This window comes from Notamacropus eugenii, chromosome 3 (genome assembly GCF_028372415.1).
Source record: "Notamacropus eugenii isolate mMacEug1 chromosome 3, mMacEug1.pri_v2, whole genome shotgun sequence".
Lineage (NCBI taxonomy): Eukaryota > Metazoa > Chordata > Mammalia > Diprotodontia > Macropodidae > Notamacropus > Notamacropus eugenii.
In genome coordinates this window covers 220,260,060-220,277,685 of record NC_092874.1, presented here as the reverse complement: position 1 = coordinate 220,277,685, position 17,626 = coordinate 220,260,060, and the positions used below count along the sequence as shown (strand labels likewise).

Here is a 17,626-nt window from a genome sequence, read left to right as displayed (position 1 = left end):
GGCGCGAAGGACCCCCCACGAGAGGTTTGGAGGTCTCTCTGGAACAGAAATCTCCCTCGCTCCAATATTCTATGGTCTCTGGGTGCAGAATTCGCCCTGGGTTGGTCCCCTCTAGTCGTTCTGTGGTTTGTGGGTTCGGAGCTGTGTGTATGTGCATCTTTCTACTTCGCCATCTTGGCTCCGCCCCCAAAATGATACATTTTGTCAAGCTCTCTATCTTTGGTCATAAGTTCTTCCCTTATCCATATACCTGAAAGGTAAACTAGTCCATGCTCCCCAATTTATTTATGGTATCACCTTTCATGTCCAAATCATGTACCTGCTTTGATCTTATCTTGGTATACAGTGTAAGATGTTGGTCTATACCTAGTTTCTGCCACATTGCTTTCTAGTTTTCCCAGCAGTTTTTATGAAATAGTGAGTTCTTGTCCTCAAAGCTTAGATCTTTTCATGAGCAAATACTAATTACTATAGTTATTTGCTACTGTGTATTGTACCTAGTCTATTCTACTGATTTACCCCTATCATTTTTAGGCAGTACCAGAGTGTTTTGATGATTCCTGCTTTGTAACAGAGGGGTTTTTTTTTGTTTGTTTTTTTGTTCTAATAGAGTTTGAGATCTGATACAATTAGGTAACCTTCCTTCACTTTTTTTCATTGATTCTCTTGATATTCTTGACATTTTTCTTGTCCTCTGGATGAGTTTTGCTATTTTTTTCTAGCTCTATAAAGTAATTTTTTTGGTAATTTGATTTGTATGGCATTGAGTAAGTAAATTAATTTAAGTAAAGATTGTCATTTTTATTGTACTAGCTTGACCTACTCATGAACAATGAATATTTTTCCAATTGTTTAGATCTGACTTTATTTTTGTGGAATGTATTTTGCTGTTATGTTGACATAGCTCCTGGGTTTATCTTGGCAGGTAGATTGCCAAGTAGTTTATATTACCTGTAGTTATTTTAAATACAACTTCTCTTTCTTTCTCTTGCTGCTGAACTTTATTGGCAATATGTAGAAATGTCATTGATTTATGTAGTTTTATCTTATATAACGCAACTTTGTCAAAGTTCTTAATGATTTCAACTAGTTTTTAAAATGATTCTCTAGGATTCTCTAAGTATACCATTATATTATCTTCAAAAATTGATCGTTGTGTTTCCTCATCGCCTATTCCAATTCCTTTGATTTCTTTTTCTTCTGTTATGACAATAGCTAACATTTCTGGTACAATACTGAATAAGCGTGGTAGTAATGTGCATCCTTGCTTGTCCCCAGAATAATGCTTGCTGATTGTTTTTGGTAGACAGTACTTATCATTTTAAGGAAAGCCCCAAGTATTCTTATTCTTTCTGCTGTTTAAATAGGAACATGTTCTTTTATTTTGTCAAAGGTATTTTTTCTGCATCTATTGACATAATTATATGATTTTTGAGTTATTTTTATGGTCAATTTTACTGATATTGTTCAACTTTTCATGACTCCATTTGAGGTTGTCCCAAAGATATTGGAATGATTTGTGATTTCTTCCCCCAACTCATTTTACAATTGAAGAAACTCAGGCAAACTGAGTTAAGTGACTTGCTCAGGTCACACAGCTAGTAAGTGTCTGAGGCTAGATTGAACTTACAGAATTAGTCTTCCTTACTCTAGGCCAGGAAATCTATTCACTGTACCACCTAGTTGCTTCATTTATGCTGATAGTTTTCTTAATATTGAACCAGCCCTGCACTCCTAGTATAAATGCCACCTGGTCATAGTGTATGATCTTGTGATAAAAACCTGTAATCTTCTTGCTAGCATTTTATTTAAACTTTGTGCATAAATATTCATCAGGGAAATTGGTCAGTAGTTTTCTTTCCCTTTTTTTGCTCTTCCTCATTTAGGTACCAGCACCATATTTGTTTCATAAAAGGAATTTGGCAAATACGTCAAATTCAATGAATTGTTCTTTAAATCACTTGTCAGTCCATCTGATCCTGATGATTTCTTTTTCTTAGAGAACTCATTGATGACTTATTCAATTTCTTTCAAAACAGGGTTCTTTAAGTATTTTATATCCTCTTCTATTAATCTGGGCAATTTACATTTGTGTAAATATTTGTCCATTTCCCTTAAATCATTAGATATATTGGCATATGACTGGGCAAAATCATTCCTAATAATTGCTTTAATTTCATCTTCATTGGTGGCAAATTTACCCTTTTCATTTTTGGTACAGGTAATTTGGTTTCTTCCTTCTAGCTTTTTTTTTTTACATCAAATTATTCAGTGGTTGATCTTTCTTTCCCCCCACAATCAAAGAATCTCTTAGTTTAATTTCTTTGTTCAGTGGTTTACTTTCAATTTGATTTATTTATCTTTTGATTATCAGGTTTTTCCAATTTGGTGTTTAATTGGGAATCTGCAAATTTGTTCCTTTTCTAGTTTAAAAAGTTGCATGCCCAATTCATTAATCCACTCATTCTCTATTTTATTGATGCACTGTTTAGAGATGCAAAATTTCCCCTAAATACTGCTTTGGGGATATCACATTAATTTGTATCATTTTTGTCTTTTTCTTTAATGAAGTTATTTATTGTTTCTATGATTGTTCTTTGATCCACTCATTCTTTAGGATTAAATTATTTAGTTTCCAATTAATTTTGACTATGTTTCCAAGGCCCCCCATTGAATGTAATTATTATTTCATTATAATCTGAAATGGATGCATTGACTATTTCTGGTTTTCTGCATTTAGTTGTGAGGGTTTTATGCCCTAATATATGAAAGTATGAGAAATACATCAATTTTTGTTGAAGGGCAATGTATCAGTGAGAAAAACATATATTCATTTTTATTTCCATTTAATTTTCTCCAGAGGCCTATTATATCTAACTTTTCTAAAAATTCTATTCATTTCCTTAATGTTTTTCTCATTTTTTTGCTAGATTTATCTAAATCTGAGAGGAGAAAGTTAAGGTCCCCTACTAGTTGTATTGCCCTGGCAATATTCATAGGACTGAGGATGGCTATGAATATCCAGGCGTATTTCTGAATTAGAAAATATACAAAACTGTCCTTATAGAAGGGAGAAGAAAAACATTTATTTAGACCACAGAAAGCCAAATCCCAACATCAGAAAGTTAAATCTCTCATAGTAGCCAGGAAGTCACTACACATTAGCACTGCTGGGGACAAAGGCAATCCCAAGCCTCCCCTGACCTGCTGGGGTCTTCTCACAAGCAAACACTCATAATCCTTGCTGTGCCTGCTGGTCTGCATCCTCTCTCTCTGCCTCGACCATTCTCACTAACTTCCTCATTATTTTGTTCCACCCTTCCTGTTCTACCTGTTCATCAAGCTCCTCCCACCACATGTGATTTAGGCTTCCAGGTGATTTAAGCAGGTCACATGGGCCTATTAATAAATGGGAAAAATCTTTCCATTTAAATGGCTATTACACTAGTATAGTTTTCCTATTTCCTCCTGTAACTAATATAACTTTTCCTTTAGAAATTTGGATTCTATACCATTTGGTGAATTTTTGTTTAATATTGATATTATTTGATTATCTATGGTACCTTTTTTAAGCAAAATGTAGTTTTCCTCATTATCTCTTTTAATTATATCTTTTGTTGCTTTTACTTTGTATGAAACCATTATTGGTATGCTACTTTCTTCTTTTTCATCTTCCTCTTCTTCTATCTTTCTCTTCTTCTATCTTCCTCTTCTTCTTCTCTCCTCCTCCTCCTCCTCCTCCTCCTCCTCCTCCTTCTTCTTCTTCTTCTTCTTCTTCTTCTTCTTCTTCTTCTTCTTCTTCTTCTTCTTCTTCTTCTTCTTCTTCTTCTTCTTTCTTCTCCTTTTAACTGCAGCTGAAGAATGATATACTCTGTGCCAGGCTTTTATATTTTCTCTTTGTGAGTCTCTCTGCTTCAAGTGTGGTTCTTGTAAACAACATATTGTAGGATTCTGGTTTTATTCCACTCTTTTATCTGCTTCTGTTTTATGAGTAAGTTCATCCCATTAACATTCACAGTTATGATTACTATTTCCCTCCATACTGTTTTTCCCCATTTATCTTTCTCTCTTTCTCCTTTCACCCTTTCCCTCCTCTAAAGTAATTTCCTTCTAACCCTTACCTCCTCCAACCTTCCCTCCTTTTTATCAGCCTATCCCCCAGTCTCATCCTCTCCCCCTTCACTTCCTTGTATTATACGTATTATTTCCTCTTTCAGCCAATTCTGGTGAGAGCAAGTTTGAAGTGTTACCCACTCCTTACCTTCCTCTCTACTGTAAAAGCCTTATAGCACCACTTTAATGTGAGATAATTTGCCCCATTATACCTCTCCCATCCTTCTTCTCCTAGTTCACCTCTCTTTCTCACCCCTTAATTTTATATTTTTAAAAAAATTCATCCCATCATATTCCATTCACACCTGTCGACCTCTGTCTCTATATACTCCTTGTATTTGCCTTCATAAGGAGAAAGTTCTTAGGAGTTACAGGTATCATCTTCCTATGTAGGAATGTAAATAGTTTAACTTTATTGAATCCCTTCTTGTTTCTCTTTCCTATTTACATTTTTATGCTTCTCAAGTATTGCATTTGAAAGTCAAAAATTTCTATTCAGCTCTGGTCTTTTCATCAAGAATGCTTGAAAATATTATATTTCATGAAATACCTATTTTGTTCCTCTGAAGCATTGTACTCAGTTTTGCTAGATAGGTGATTCTAGTCTTCCTAGTTCCTTTCCCCTCCAGAATATCATATGTGAAGCACTCAAATCCTTTAACCTAGAAGCTGCTAAGTCTTGTGTGATCCTGACTGTGACTTCATGATATTTATATTGTTTCTTTCTGGCTGCTTGCAATATGGTCTCCTTGACCAGAGAGCTCTGGAATTTGGTTATAATATTCCTGGAAATTTTCACTTTGGGATCTCGTTTAGGATGTGAGTAGTCTATCCTTTCCATTTCTGTTTTACCCAGTGGTTTTAGGATATTGGGGCAACTTTTCTTGATCACTTCTTTAAACATGATGTTTAGGCTTATTATTATCTTAGTTTTCATATGGTACATTAATTTTAAAATTATATCTTCAATCTAGATCAGTTGTTTTTCCAGTGAGATATTACACATTTCCCCCCTTTTTTCATTCTTTTCATTTTGTTTTATTGTTTCTTGATGACTTTTTTGTTTATTTATTTTTAGTTTTCAACATTCATTTCCACAAAATTTTGAGTTCCAAATTTTCTCTCTCTCTCTCTTCTCTCCCCCACCCCAAAACACTGTGCATTCTGATTACCCCTTCTCCCAATCTGCTCTCCCTTCTTTCTCATCCCTACCTTCCCTTATCCCCATGTTCTCTCTTTTCATGTAGAGCAAAATAGATTTCTGTACCCCATTACCTGTATTTCTTATTTCCCAGTTCTATGCAAAAGCAATTCTCAAATTTGTTCCTAAAGCTTTGAGTTCCAACTTCTCTCCCTTCCTCCCTCCCTACCCATCTCCACTGAGAAGGCAAGCAATTCAATATAGGGTATATATGTACAGTTTTGCAAAAGACTTCCATAATAGTCATGTTGTGTAAGAATAACTATATTTCCCTCCATCCTATCCTGCTCCCCATTTATTCTATTCTCTCTTTTGACCTTGTCCCTCCCCAAAAGTGTTTACTTCTAGTTGATTCCTTCTCCCATTTGCCCTCCCTTTTACCATTCCCCTCCACCCCACTTATCCCCTTCTCCTTTACTTTCCTGTAGTGTAAGATAGATTTTCATACCAAATTGAGTGAGCATGTTATTCCCTCCTTGAGCCAAATGTGATGAGAGTAAGCTTCATTTTTTCCCTCTCACCTCCCCCCTTTTCTCCTTCACTGAAAAAGCTTTTTCTTGCCTCTTTTATGAGAGATAATTGGCCCCACTCCATTTCTCCTTTTCTCCCCCAATATGTTCCTCTCTCACCCCTTAGTTTTATTTTTTTATATATCATCCCTTCCTATTCAACTCCCCCGTGCTCTCTGTCTATGTATATATATATATATATATATATATATATATATATATATATATATATATATATATATATATATATACACACACACACACACATACATATATATATATATGTATATATACGCACACACATAGGGGTGTGTGTGTGTGTGTGTGTGTGTGTGTGTGTGTGTGTGTGTGCGCGCGCGCATATAATCCTTCCAACTACCCAAATACTGAGAAAAGTTTCAAGAGTTACAAATATTATCTTTCCATGTAGGAATGTAAACAGTTCAACTTTAGAAAGTCCCTTATGATTTCTCTTTCCTGTTTAACTTTCATGCTGTCTTGATTCTTGTGCTTGAAAGTCAAATTTTCTATTTAGCTCTGGTCTTTTCATCAAGAATACTTGAAAGTTCTCTGTATCATTGAATGACTATTTTTCCCCCTGAAGTATTATACTCAGTTTTTCTGGATAGGTGATTCCTGGTTTTAATCCTAGTTTCTTTGACTTCTGGAATATCATATTCCACACCCTTGTATCCCTTAATGTAGAAGTTGCTAGATCTTGTGTTATCCTGATTGTATTTCCACAATACTTGAATTTTTTCTTTCTAGCTACTTGCAATATTTTCTCCTTGACCTTGGAACTCTGAAATTTGGTTACAATATTCCTAGAAGTTTCTCTTTTTAGATCTCTTTCAGGAGGTGATCAGTGGATTCTTTCAATATTTATTTTGCCCCCTGGTTCTCGAATATCAGGGCAGTTTTCCTTGATAATTTCATGAAAGATGTCTAGGTTCTTTTTTTTGATCATGGCTTTCAGGTGGTCCCATGATTTTAAAATTGCCTCTCCTGGATCTATTTTCCAGGTCAGTGTTTTTCCAATGAGATATTTCACATTATCTTCTATTTTTTCATTCTTTTGGTTTTGTTTTGTAAATTCTTGGTTTCTCATAAAGTCATTATATTCCATCTGCTCCATTCTAATTTTTAAAGAACTATTTTCTTCAGTGAGCTTTTGAACTTCTTTTTCCATTTGATTAATTCTATTTTTTAAAGCATTCTTCTCCTCATTGGCTTTTTGGACCTCTTTTGTCAATTGAGTTAGCCTATTTTCAAAGGTGTTATTTTCTTCAGCATTTTTTTGGGTCTCCTTTAGCAAGCTGTTGACTCTTTTTTCATGATTTTCTTGCATTGCTCTCATTTCTCTTCCCAAGTTTAACTCCACCTCTCTTACTTGATTTTTAAAATCCTTTTTGAGCTCTTCCATGGCCTGGTACCATTGCATATTTATTTTGGAGATTTTGGATGCAGAAACCTTGACTTTTCTGTTTTCCTCTGATGGTATGCATTGTTCTTTCTCATTGGAAAGGATGGAAGAAAATACCTGTTCACCAAGAAAGTAGCCTTTTATAGTCTTATTTTTTCCCCCTTTTTGGGCATTTCCCCACCCAGTTACTTGACTTTTGAGTCCTTTGTCAAGAGCTGGGTATATTCTGGGAGCCTGTATGTTCTCAGTTCTTCCAAGGTGGCCCAATCAAGGGAGAGGAGTTTACTGCTCTCCTGGCCTGCGATCTGCTCTGGGAGCAACCACAGGCACTCTGTTTTGCCCAGGATCTGCCTGCAGGGTTTCCTTTCCAGAGGCTCCACCAGCTCCACCACCAGCACTCTTCCTTAACTCAGGAGAGTCACTCAGGGCTGAGACCCAGATCAGCAGTTCAATTCCCCCAGGTTCTTTAGGCAGAGGGCTCCAAAAATAGACTCTGCCTCTGCAGTGGCTGCTGGTGGGTCCAGACAATGTTCCCTTCCCACCCATGTGAAAGATTTTTCTCACTGACCTTTGAAGCTGTCTTTAGTATTTATGGGTTGAGCAGTCTGGGAACTGCTGCTGCCGGTGGCACCCTTTAGCCTGTTCCAGCGCCTGTCCCTGCCATGCTGTGCAGACCATGCCAAACTGTGCTCTGTGTGATAAACCTCTCCTATTGGCCTTCCAGGTTGCCTTAGGCTGAAAATCTCTTTCACTCTATTGTTTTGTGGCTTCTGTTGCTCTAGAATTTCTTAGGATTCATTTTTCACAGGTACTTTATGGGCTATGTGGGAAAGTTTCTGCAGGTCCATCTTTCTATTCCACCATTTTGGCTCTGCCCCCTGTTTCTTGATGTCTTACAGAGTCATTAGCTTCTACTTGCTCAATTCTGATTTTTAAGTAATTATTTTTTCCAATGAGTTTTTTCTTACCTTCTTTTCCCATTTCCCATTTTGTCATTGTAACTCCTTTGCCATTTTGTCTGTTCTATTGTTTAAGGTGTTATTTTCTTTATTATTTTTTGTGCCTTCTTTACCAAGCTGTTGACCTCTTTTCATGACTTTCTTGCATCACTCATTTCTTTTCCCAAATTTTTCTTCTACTTCTCCTATTTTATTTTTACTTTTCAGCACTTCCAGGAATTCTTTTTTGGGCCTGAATGCAATTCATATTTCTAAAAACATTTTTATTTGAGACATTGTTCTCTTCCTCTGAATTTGTGTTTTGATGTTCCTTTTCACTATATAACTTTCTATTACCAGGTTCTTTTTTTGTTGTTTTATCATTTCCCCAGCCCATTTCTTGAGTTCTTACTTGGTTTTAAGGTTAAGGTTCTGCTCATATTGTGGAGGGAGCACTGTTCTGAGCTTCATATTTTTCATGCTGCTGTTTTCAGAGCTAATTCTACAGGTCTGCAAGTTTCCAAGGTGGCATGACTTAAAGAGAGGTGTGGTCACTGCTTTCCTGGTCTGTTCTCTGGTCTGTGAGCAATCACAATCACTCTCTTTTGCCCTGGAGCAATGACCAGGGTCCATTCTAGTGAGAATACTCCTCTTCACCTTGGGAGTAAAACCCAGAACTGCATATGGGCAATGGAATAGAGTCCTGCCCCTAGTGCCAGCAGAGGGTTACCTTTTATTTTATTTTTTCTCAATTACATATGTAAACTATTTTTTAGCATTTTCAAAAATATTTTGAATACCAAATTCTATCCCTTCTTCCCTCCTCTCTTTCCCCAAGATTGTAAGCAACATGATATATTTTATACATGCACAATCATGTAAAACATTTCTATGTTAGTCATTTTGTAAGAATACTCAAATTAAAAAAAAGAATGAAAGAAAGTGGAAAACAGCATGTTTTGGTCTGTATTCAGACAATACCAGTTCTTTACCAGAGGTAGATAGCTTGCTTCATCATGAGTCTCCTGGAATTGTCTTGGATCATTGTATTGCTGAGAATAGCTAAGTTTTTCACAATTCTTCATCATGTAATAATTTTGCTGTTACTGTACACAATGTTGTCCTCGTTTTGCTCACTTCACTTTGTATGTTCATGTAAATCTTTCCTGATTTATCTTAAGTCTTCCCCATTGTCATTTCTTATACCACAATCATATATCACAACTTGTTCAGACATTCCCCTATTGATGGACATCCCCTCCATTTCTGAGTCTTAACCAAAATGGTTCACCTTTAAAGTACTTTGTAATATGGTTCTGGTGAACCTTTATGAGCTAATTTCATATTTTAAAAAGTTCAATTTTATTTAATTTTCAAGACTGAATTGACTGCCACTAAAATACCCTGTGCTATATTGTGAAAGAAAGAAAAAGAAGCCTATTACAAATGTGTGTAGTCAAGTAAAACCATTTTCCTATTTAGGCAGGTCTAAAAATCAAATCCTCAATATGCATTTTCAGTTCAATATTTCCCTGTCTCAAGACGGGTAGCCAGAAAAATGAAGCCTATTACAAATATATATATATATATATGCAAAATAAATTTCTTCATTTATCTTGTCAAAAAAAGGGAATATATAGAAAAGAAAACATGCTTCAAATTTGTTTGCTGTAGTTTCTTCATGAGTTCTTTGAAATTGTTCTTGGTCATTGTGCTGAATTAGAGTTACTACGTCTTTTCAAGATAATTAACTTGATAAAATTGCTGTTATTGTAGAAATTGTTCCTTGAGTTCTCCTCTGTTCTTCCTGCATCTATTTTCATACAGGCTTTTTGTAGGTTTTTCTAAAACCAATCCCTTCATAATTTCATTTACTAATTCAGATCTTTCTGACTCTGATTCTATTGCCATATCCATTATGCCATGTTACCTCTTCAATAGTATTTCCCATTTACAAGGTTGTCGTTCTGCATATTGTTTTCCTTGTTCTGCATATTTCAGTCTGCAACACTTTTTATATGTTCTCTGAATACTTTGTATGTCTCACTTTTCACATCTCATTCATACTCTATTGTATTCATGAACCACAGTTTGTGTAGTAATTCCTCAGTAAATTCTGAGAATTAATCTTCAAAGCTTATTGTAACTATTATCTTATTGTGACCTGGCAGTGGGATGGTCTAACTGTATGTTTAAAATATCCTAACAGCAGCTCATTTTCACATGATGATTTAAGGATTTCTAAACACTTTACTAATAGAAGCTCATTTGAGCCTAACTACAAACCTGTAAAGTAGACATTACAGGGATTGTCCCCATGTATTAATAATAATAATAATAATAATAATAATAATAATAATAATACCAAAACTCAGAGAGGTCTAGGAATTTGTCTTAGGTCTTCCAGAGTGAACCAGTTCTCCACCCTAGGACTTCTGACTCCAAGTTCAGGAGTCTTTCCATTATAAACCATTGCCTCTTATATTGTAAGAATTCTAAGAAAAGGTTTTAGTTGATCACTTGCCCCTGGGCAAAATGGATCCTCAATTTGAGAACACAGGAAAATAAGTGGAGTCAGTTCTGAGCGTTATCATTAGTGCTGAATTCAGAATTCTATTGTAAGGAGGAAGGAGGGACTTCAACAACAATTATTTATTATTATGTATTGTCTGTGTTTTATTGGACAGATGGCTACCATTGGAATTAGGAAGTCCTAGGTTCAAGTCCCAAATCTCATATATGGGATGACTGATAAGTTTTAATCAAGACTGTATACAGCAGGGGTGCTCCTGTGCACAAGAGCAGTGGCATTGCGCTTTCACTAGATGTGAAATCAGATGAGCAAAGACAGAATAGACACCTTTGCTTACTGTGCCTGTCCATCTCTAGTGCCAATTGAAGGCATCCTAGTAAGTGTGACAGGAATATCTTCACAAGGTATATGTGCCACCAGATGGCCCTCCAAGTACTGATAAGGTGGGTGTTGGCCTCAATTCACTTGTTTGGATACCCTGGCTTTCAACATTAAAAAAATTTTTTTTGCCTTGCCCAGGTTTGATACTATCTGCTCTAGGGTAAGAAATATATAGTTCTCCACAGCAAGATTCACATAAGTGTTTGTAATATATTAAATCTGCTTGGTTTGGGCCATTTTTTTCCCCAAGAGATTCCTGTTTTTTTCTTGATTTCATGAGGATTGCTCATTCACATACACATGATTAAATAAACATATGTTTACTAAACCAGAAAGAAAATCTTCTGTCTGGTGGGCAGCCCGTTGTTACTAGAGTGATCTGCAATCTCAACTCTCCAACCCACTCTTTAGATCCTCTAATCAGGTGAGTTCAAATGTTTTTTGTCAAGAACCATTTCCATGCTGCTTTGCAAGACTCAGGGACAAAAACAAAATTCATCCCATTGCCATTCAGTTTTGTCTGGTATCGAGATGAAAGCTCAATGCTTGCCAACTGTTTTAGGTGACCCGACAAGGTGTCACTTGGGGTTGCTTATAGGTCCAAGGTACTCTCCAATGAATTTGTCTCAGTAGTTACCTGATGACCTTGCACAGCAATGTCATTGTCTAGATTGTGCTTCTCTCTGCTAAGTTTTCCATAAAGTCAGTGACCACCTTGTCAAAGTACCCCAGGCAACTCAATTCCACACATCTATTTGTTATCCTAAAGATAAGGACAGCACAAAGAAAAAGTGGAAAAACCTGGTCCAGAAGGTGGAACATATAAAGTATAGGGGAGTTCTTAAGTCTTTTAAAACTGTTCAACTTAATAATGCTACTGTCATGGTATCAATTGTTCTACAAATTGTCATCATAGTGTAATAAGTACTAATTATACTACTCCTTTGCCTCACTGACATCATACAAGACATTCCAGGTTTCTTTGAAATCTTATATTTTCCTTTGTTTCTTATAGCAAAATGGCATTCCATTATATTCATATACTGCCACTTGTTGAGATGTGAAGAGAAAAAAAAAATGAGAGAAGAGGGAGCTTTTGGTAAATAGCCTGAATTTTTTCAGTGAAGGTGTTTGCATTGATAACCTACAGATAGAACCACTATTCAAATCCTACCTCAGATTCTTACCATGACACCTTATCTCAGTTGCTTCATCTACAAAACTGATCTTAGTAACACCTACTTCCTGGGCATGTTGTGAGGAACACATGATATTACATTGAGAATAGCATGTTGATACTTCTTTGCCCCTTCTATATTGGGGAATAGTTTTTAATTTTATAAATTGGTATTGGTGTGTTTAATCTACTTCATATCTTTTTAATTTTTAAAAACAATAATTCAAATTCAATAATTTATATTACATTTATATTCTAGTTTGTAAATATTTTATTCAACATTCATATATTGTTAAATTATACATGATGGTCCATTCCAAGAGAACAGAGGGAGGAGGGGAGGAAAGGAAAGAGAAGCAGAAGTGGCAGGAGCAGGAGGAGGAGAAGGAGGAAGATGATGTGGTGATGGTGAGGAAGAGGTGGAAAAGTGGAGGAGGTAGAAGAGGATGAGAAGAAGGAGAAGGAGGAGGAGGAAGAGAGTTGTCTCTGATACCATAATAGTTATTTCCTTGTAACACTTCTTTTCCTTTATTTGTTTGAGTGATTTCCATCCCCCACACCCATTTTTCCACTAAGACCTCCTGTTAGTATTTTTTCCTTTTATGGATAGAGTGCCAGCTGCATAATTAGAAAGATCTGGGTTCTAATGTTGCCTCTGACTCTGTGTACCCTGAGAAATTATAATTTCTATCAAACTCAGGTACCTGATACCTTCCCTTACCTTGGGGGTATGTGATTCTCAATGTTACATCATTTGTTATACCATTTCTAAAGCTATAGGTAGATTTTATTTGTATTGGAGGAGGCAATAGTTTTACTTACAATTGTACCTAGGAAGATTCAGAAGTATGGCTTCATATCTTTGGATTTTGTCCATTGCACTGTGGCCCATCTGTTCTCCTGTGGTTGTTAGTAGTAAACTTATAAGGACTTCGGTCCAGTTTGAGGAGTTGTAGAAATGTGGTAGAACCCAGGACTATGTTGGTATCCAGAATTGAAAGGGGGAATAATAATAACAACAGTGACACTAGCAAGAGCAACTCAAATTTATCTATTTCAGATCTATAAATCTGAGCACCTTGGTATTGGCAAGCAGGAAGAGAGTAAGTTACGACATCTTTGCAGTGATAGACTCACAGAACCTTCACATATACATGTATTGAAAGTTAAGACTTTCTTGGGATCTGTTTATCCTCCCTCTTGGAAGTGCCCACAAAAATACAAAGTTAGTTTTTTTCCAAACAAAGCTTACTAGGAAAAAAGGAATAAACAAGAATAAAAGACAAAATCACCAGTTTATAAAATCCATCTATACCTTGCACAGAGTACAAACATAAATGCCCACTAAATGAATAGACAAACAGGTCACGAATGGTGGGAGCATCAGAGTATTCCAGGGAGAAAAGATTGCTGATCTTCCTTATGTAGTGAAAAGAAAAGTAGATTCTGAGTAGGAAGACCTGGAGTGCAATCTCAAATTTCCCCCTAACTGGTTGTATGAATTGGGATAAACCACTTAATTTCTTGATGCCTCAGTTTCAGAATCTATAAAATGGCAACAGTAATAATATAATGATGAAGATATGGCCTTATCTTTCAGGAATTTTTAGGCATACTGTGTTCTCTTTGAACTTTTCTGTTTCTGAGGCTCTTAGAAAGTTAGAGGTATTCCTAGAGTCTTTACCAAAAGTCACAACTCTGATGGACTTCTCAGATTCTGCTCATAAGTACCATTGCTGATGGAGTTCTTAATCAGTAAGTGCCAGGGAGGATTCTTTTGTTTTCCCACACTTTCTTTATGGCTACTTTGACTTCCACATTCTTCAGACTGTAGATAATTGGGTTCAGCAGTGGTGTCACAATGCTGTACTGCATGGAGATGACTTGCTGCAGAACGGAGCCTGTGGCAGGACTTAGATATCTGCCCACACCTGTCAGCAAGAACAAGGTCACTACAATCACGTGAGAGGAGCAAGTAGAGAAAGCTTTGCTCCTGCCTGAAGCTGAGCTGATCTTCAGGATGGCAGAGATAATTCGAATATAAGAAAACATGATGGGTAAGAAGGAACCAATGCCATAGATGATCATGGTAGTGAACAAGATGATCTTGTTAAGGAAGAGGTCAGTGCAGGAGAGAGGTAAGAGCTCAGGCATCTCACAGCTGTAGTGGTGGATGAGGCGGGGGCCACAGAAATGTAATGTCAACAAAGGCAGGGTGTTAAGCAGGGAATTAGTGATGCCAAGTAGACAAGACCCACAGGCCAGAAAGATACAGAATTGTTTGCTCATGACCATCACATAAACCAGAGGGTTACAGATGGCTGAGTAGCGGTCATAGGCCATGGCAGAGAGGACTAAGACTTCAGATGAACCAATGAAAAATGTCAGTCCAATCTGTGCCAGACACCCACTGAAGGAGATTGTTTTGTTCTTTGCTAGCAGTAATTGAATCAACTTTGGTATCATGACAGAGGAATAAAAAATATCAAGAAAGGATAAGTTCACCAGGAAGAAGTACATGGGTGTGTGCAGGTGAGAATGCATCTTGATGATTGTCATAATCAATAGGTTCCCAGCCAAAGTGAGGAGGTAAATCAATAAAAAGATGAAGACCAGGATGTAATGGACATGGAGGCTGCTGGAAAATGGTAGAAGAATGAATTCTGTGTCTGTCGTCTGATTATCTAGCATCATTTGTTCAGAAAAATCCCTCCCTGGGAAATAGAAAAGCATATCAACCAACCGGCTAATACATTTTTATTGACCAAGTGGTAAGTGTTCAACACTATACCTAACACTATAGAGTAAAATAAAAGACCTTGAAGATATATTTTTTTTGCCATCTAGTGGATGTAATCTTTGTGAAGAGACAAGATGGAGACATAGGAAAAATGTATGAAAGAAAAATATGCAAAATAGAAGTTGAATATTAAGTTGTGTTGTCAAGGTTCTGTGCACTGGATTAGTGGAAAGGAATAGAGAACAGTGATCATTGGAATGGTCAGGAACCATTGGCTTTATGGAGCAAGTGGGATGATTTGAATTCATTTCTGGAGTATGGTATTTTCATTATTGTAATTCTCCATTTCAGCTATGAAAGTAGAATCCTGGGCTGTGCCCATTTTCTACTGAGTATAGTTTTCAAAGAGAGCTCTAATCTGTACTGGTAGAAGAAGTTCCTCAGTGGGAGCTCTGTACTGGTTTGCCTGACAAAAACAAACATAAATGAATAAAGAAATGAATTATTTTTCTCTCAAAACTGACTTCTTATCCCAATATATCTTTTTCTGCCATGGTACCTTTGCTTCCATTGTTGCCTTCTCTTGGAACTGCTGACCTTTCTTTTTCATCTCTGCCTATCAAATCTTACTCATCCAAGTCCTCCGTGCCACCTTCTCTATGAGACATTGTGGTAGAAATGGTAACTCCTCAACTTTGACTGTAACAATCAGGAAATTCTACTTTGTATTATAATTATTTGTTTTTATATCTAGTCTGAAAATATAGCACAATCTCCTCAAGGACATGTCTTACTCATGTTTTTCATTTTTACATCACCTTAGTACCTAGCAATGCTGTTGTACAGTGTAGATGTCTAATGTTGAAATGATCACTCGGCAGTAACTGAGTTACTTGTTCTAATTACATTTTGCCATAGCTCTTATTATGAAGTGTTTCACTATATACTTTCCATACTCAAAATGAAATGCAAATTTTTTTTTAAAATTAAGGGTGAGACTTTTCAGTCAAGATGACCAAGTAATAAGTTTCAAGGAAGACAATATTCTCCCATCTCTATTGAAAAATCTAAAATAGAAACAACAAAAATAAAAAAGTTTATAGAATAAAACAAGTCAAAATAGAAAATGAACAAGAATCCTTTCTATATAATGAAAATTTTATATACAAATAAATATAAAGGAAAAAACTAAAGTATCAGAAGCAAAGCGTGTGAAAAAAGAAACAATGTAAAATGTCTTCAGAGCTGTCGTCAGATGGATAAATGACAGAACTATAGAAACAAACCAAGAAAATGGTGGAAAGAAAAGGTATGGAAATCCGAAGAACAAATAGAAAATAAAAAAAACCAGGAGGAAATCAAGCTGGAATTAAAACATCTTTCAAAAGATCAGGAGGTCTTCTTTGGCAACGAAGGACAAACATAATCTTGTGAGCAGACACAGCTGACTGAATGAGGACCCACTTAGCTGGGTAACTCAACTCCTCCTCTACTGTCTACCTCCCCCTTCTCTTCCTTCTCCTCTCCAAAGGAAGGTAAATTTGGATGGCCAAAAGATGTTCATTTGACTTGGGTTTTACTGGTTCCTTTCCCCTTTCCCCTTTCCCCTTTCCCCTTTCCCCTTTCCCCTTTCCCCTTCCCTTCCCTTCCTTTCCTTTCCTGTCCTTCCTTTCCTTCACAGCACTCCCTCACTCAAAACAAAATCAAGTGCAAGTCATGTCATCATTTCTCTGATGGCATGGTCTTCTTTGGCAACACAGGATGAATATGATAATAATAATATTCAAAATGATATGCAAAAAATATTTTTTTAAAATTAAGAGTGAGACTTTTCAGGCAAGATGATCAAATAATAAGTTTCAAGGAAAATAATATCCTCCCATCTCTACTGAAAAATCTAAAATAGAAACAACACAAATAAAAACATATACAAAATAAAACAAGTCAAAATAGAAAATAAACAATGTCAAGAGAACTTTTAGATAGTGAAAATTCTACATAAAAATGAACATAAAGGAAAAAGCTAAAGTATCACAAGCAAAGCATGTGAAAAAAGAAACAATGCAAAATATTTTCAGAGTTGTCCTCAAATGAATAAATAACCCAACTAGAGAAACAAACCAAGAACATGGTGAAAAGGAAAGGTAAGAAAATCAGAACAACAAATAGAAAATAAAAAAACTGGGAGGAAATGAAGCTGGAATTAAAACATCTTTTGAAAGATCTGGAGAAACAGTACAGAATATTGCCAATATGGGAACAATAATAGAAGTGCAAACGAAAACATCCATACTTTTAATAAATAAGAGATTTGCCATAGTAGGAAAGAAAATTACATACAACTTCATGGATTTACCTTCACAGCAAGCACTGGCACTTAATAGACCATGTCATTGTAAGGAACAGAGGCAGATGGGAATGTGAGAGTGATGAAGGTGCTGTGCTGTGCAGAGTACTGAGCAGATCATAGAATTATCCTCTCCTAGCTAAATATTCACATTCAACAAAAGCTGTTGCTCTAAGGAAAAATAGATACCACAAGACTTATAGTCAACAGATTAGAATGCTTCCCTAAGGGGGAACAATTCATTGCTAACTTGGGGGAAAACTG

General features: G+C 36.1%; 1 protein-coding gene across 1 annotated transcript; it reads right to left on the bottom strand.

Annotated features, from left to right (window-relative positions):
* Positions 1–14,027: 14,027 nt before the first annotated feature.
* Positions 14,028–14,618, bottom strand: LOC140531966 (olfactory receptor 5BS1-like). The gene has a single exon (XM_072650569.1). It carries the CDS (start codon positions 14,616–14,618, stop codon positions 14,028–14,030), a length of 591 nt encoding a protein of 196 aa, XP_072506670.1.
* Between the last annotated feature and the right edge of the window lie 3,008 nt (positions 14,619–17,626).

Coding starts and splice junctions, on each gene's coding strand:
- LOC140531966 (XM_072650569.1), bottom strand. CDS start 14,618: ATGGCCTATGACCGCTACTCAGCCATCTGTAACCCTCTGGTTTATGTG.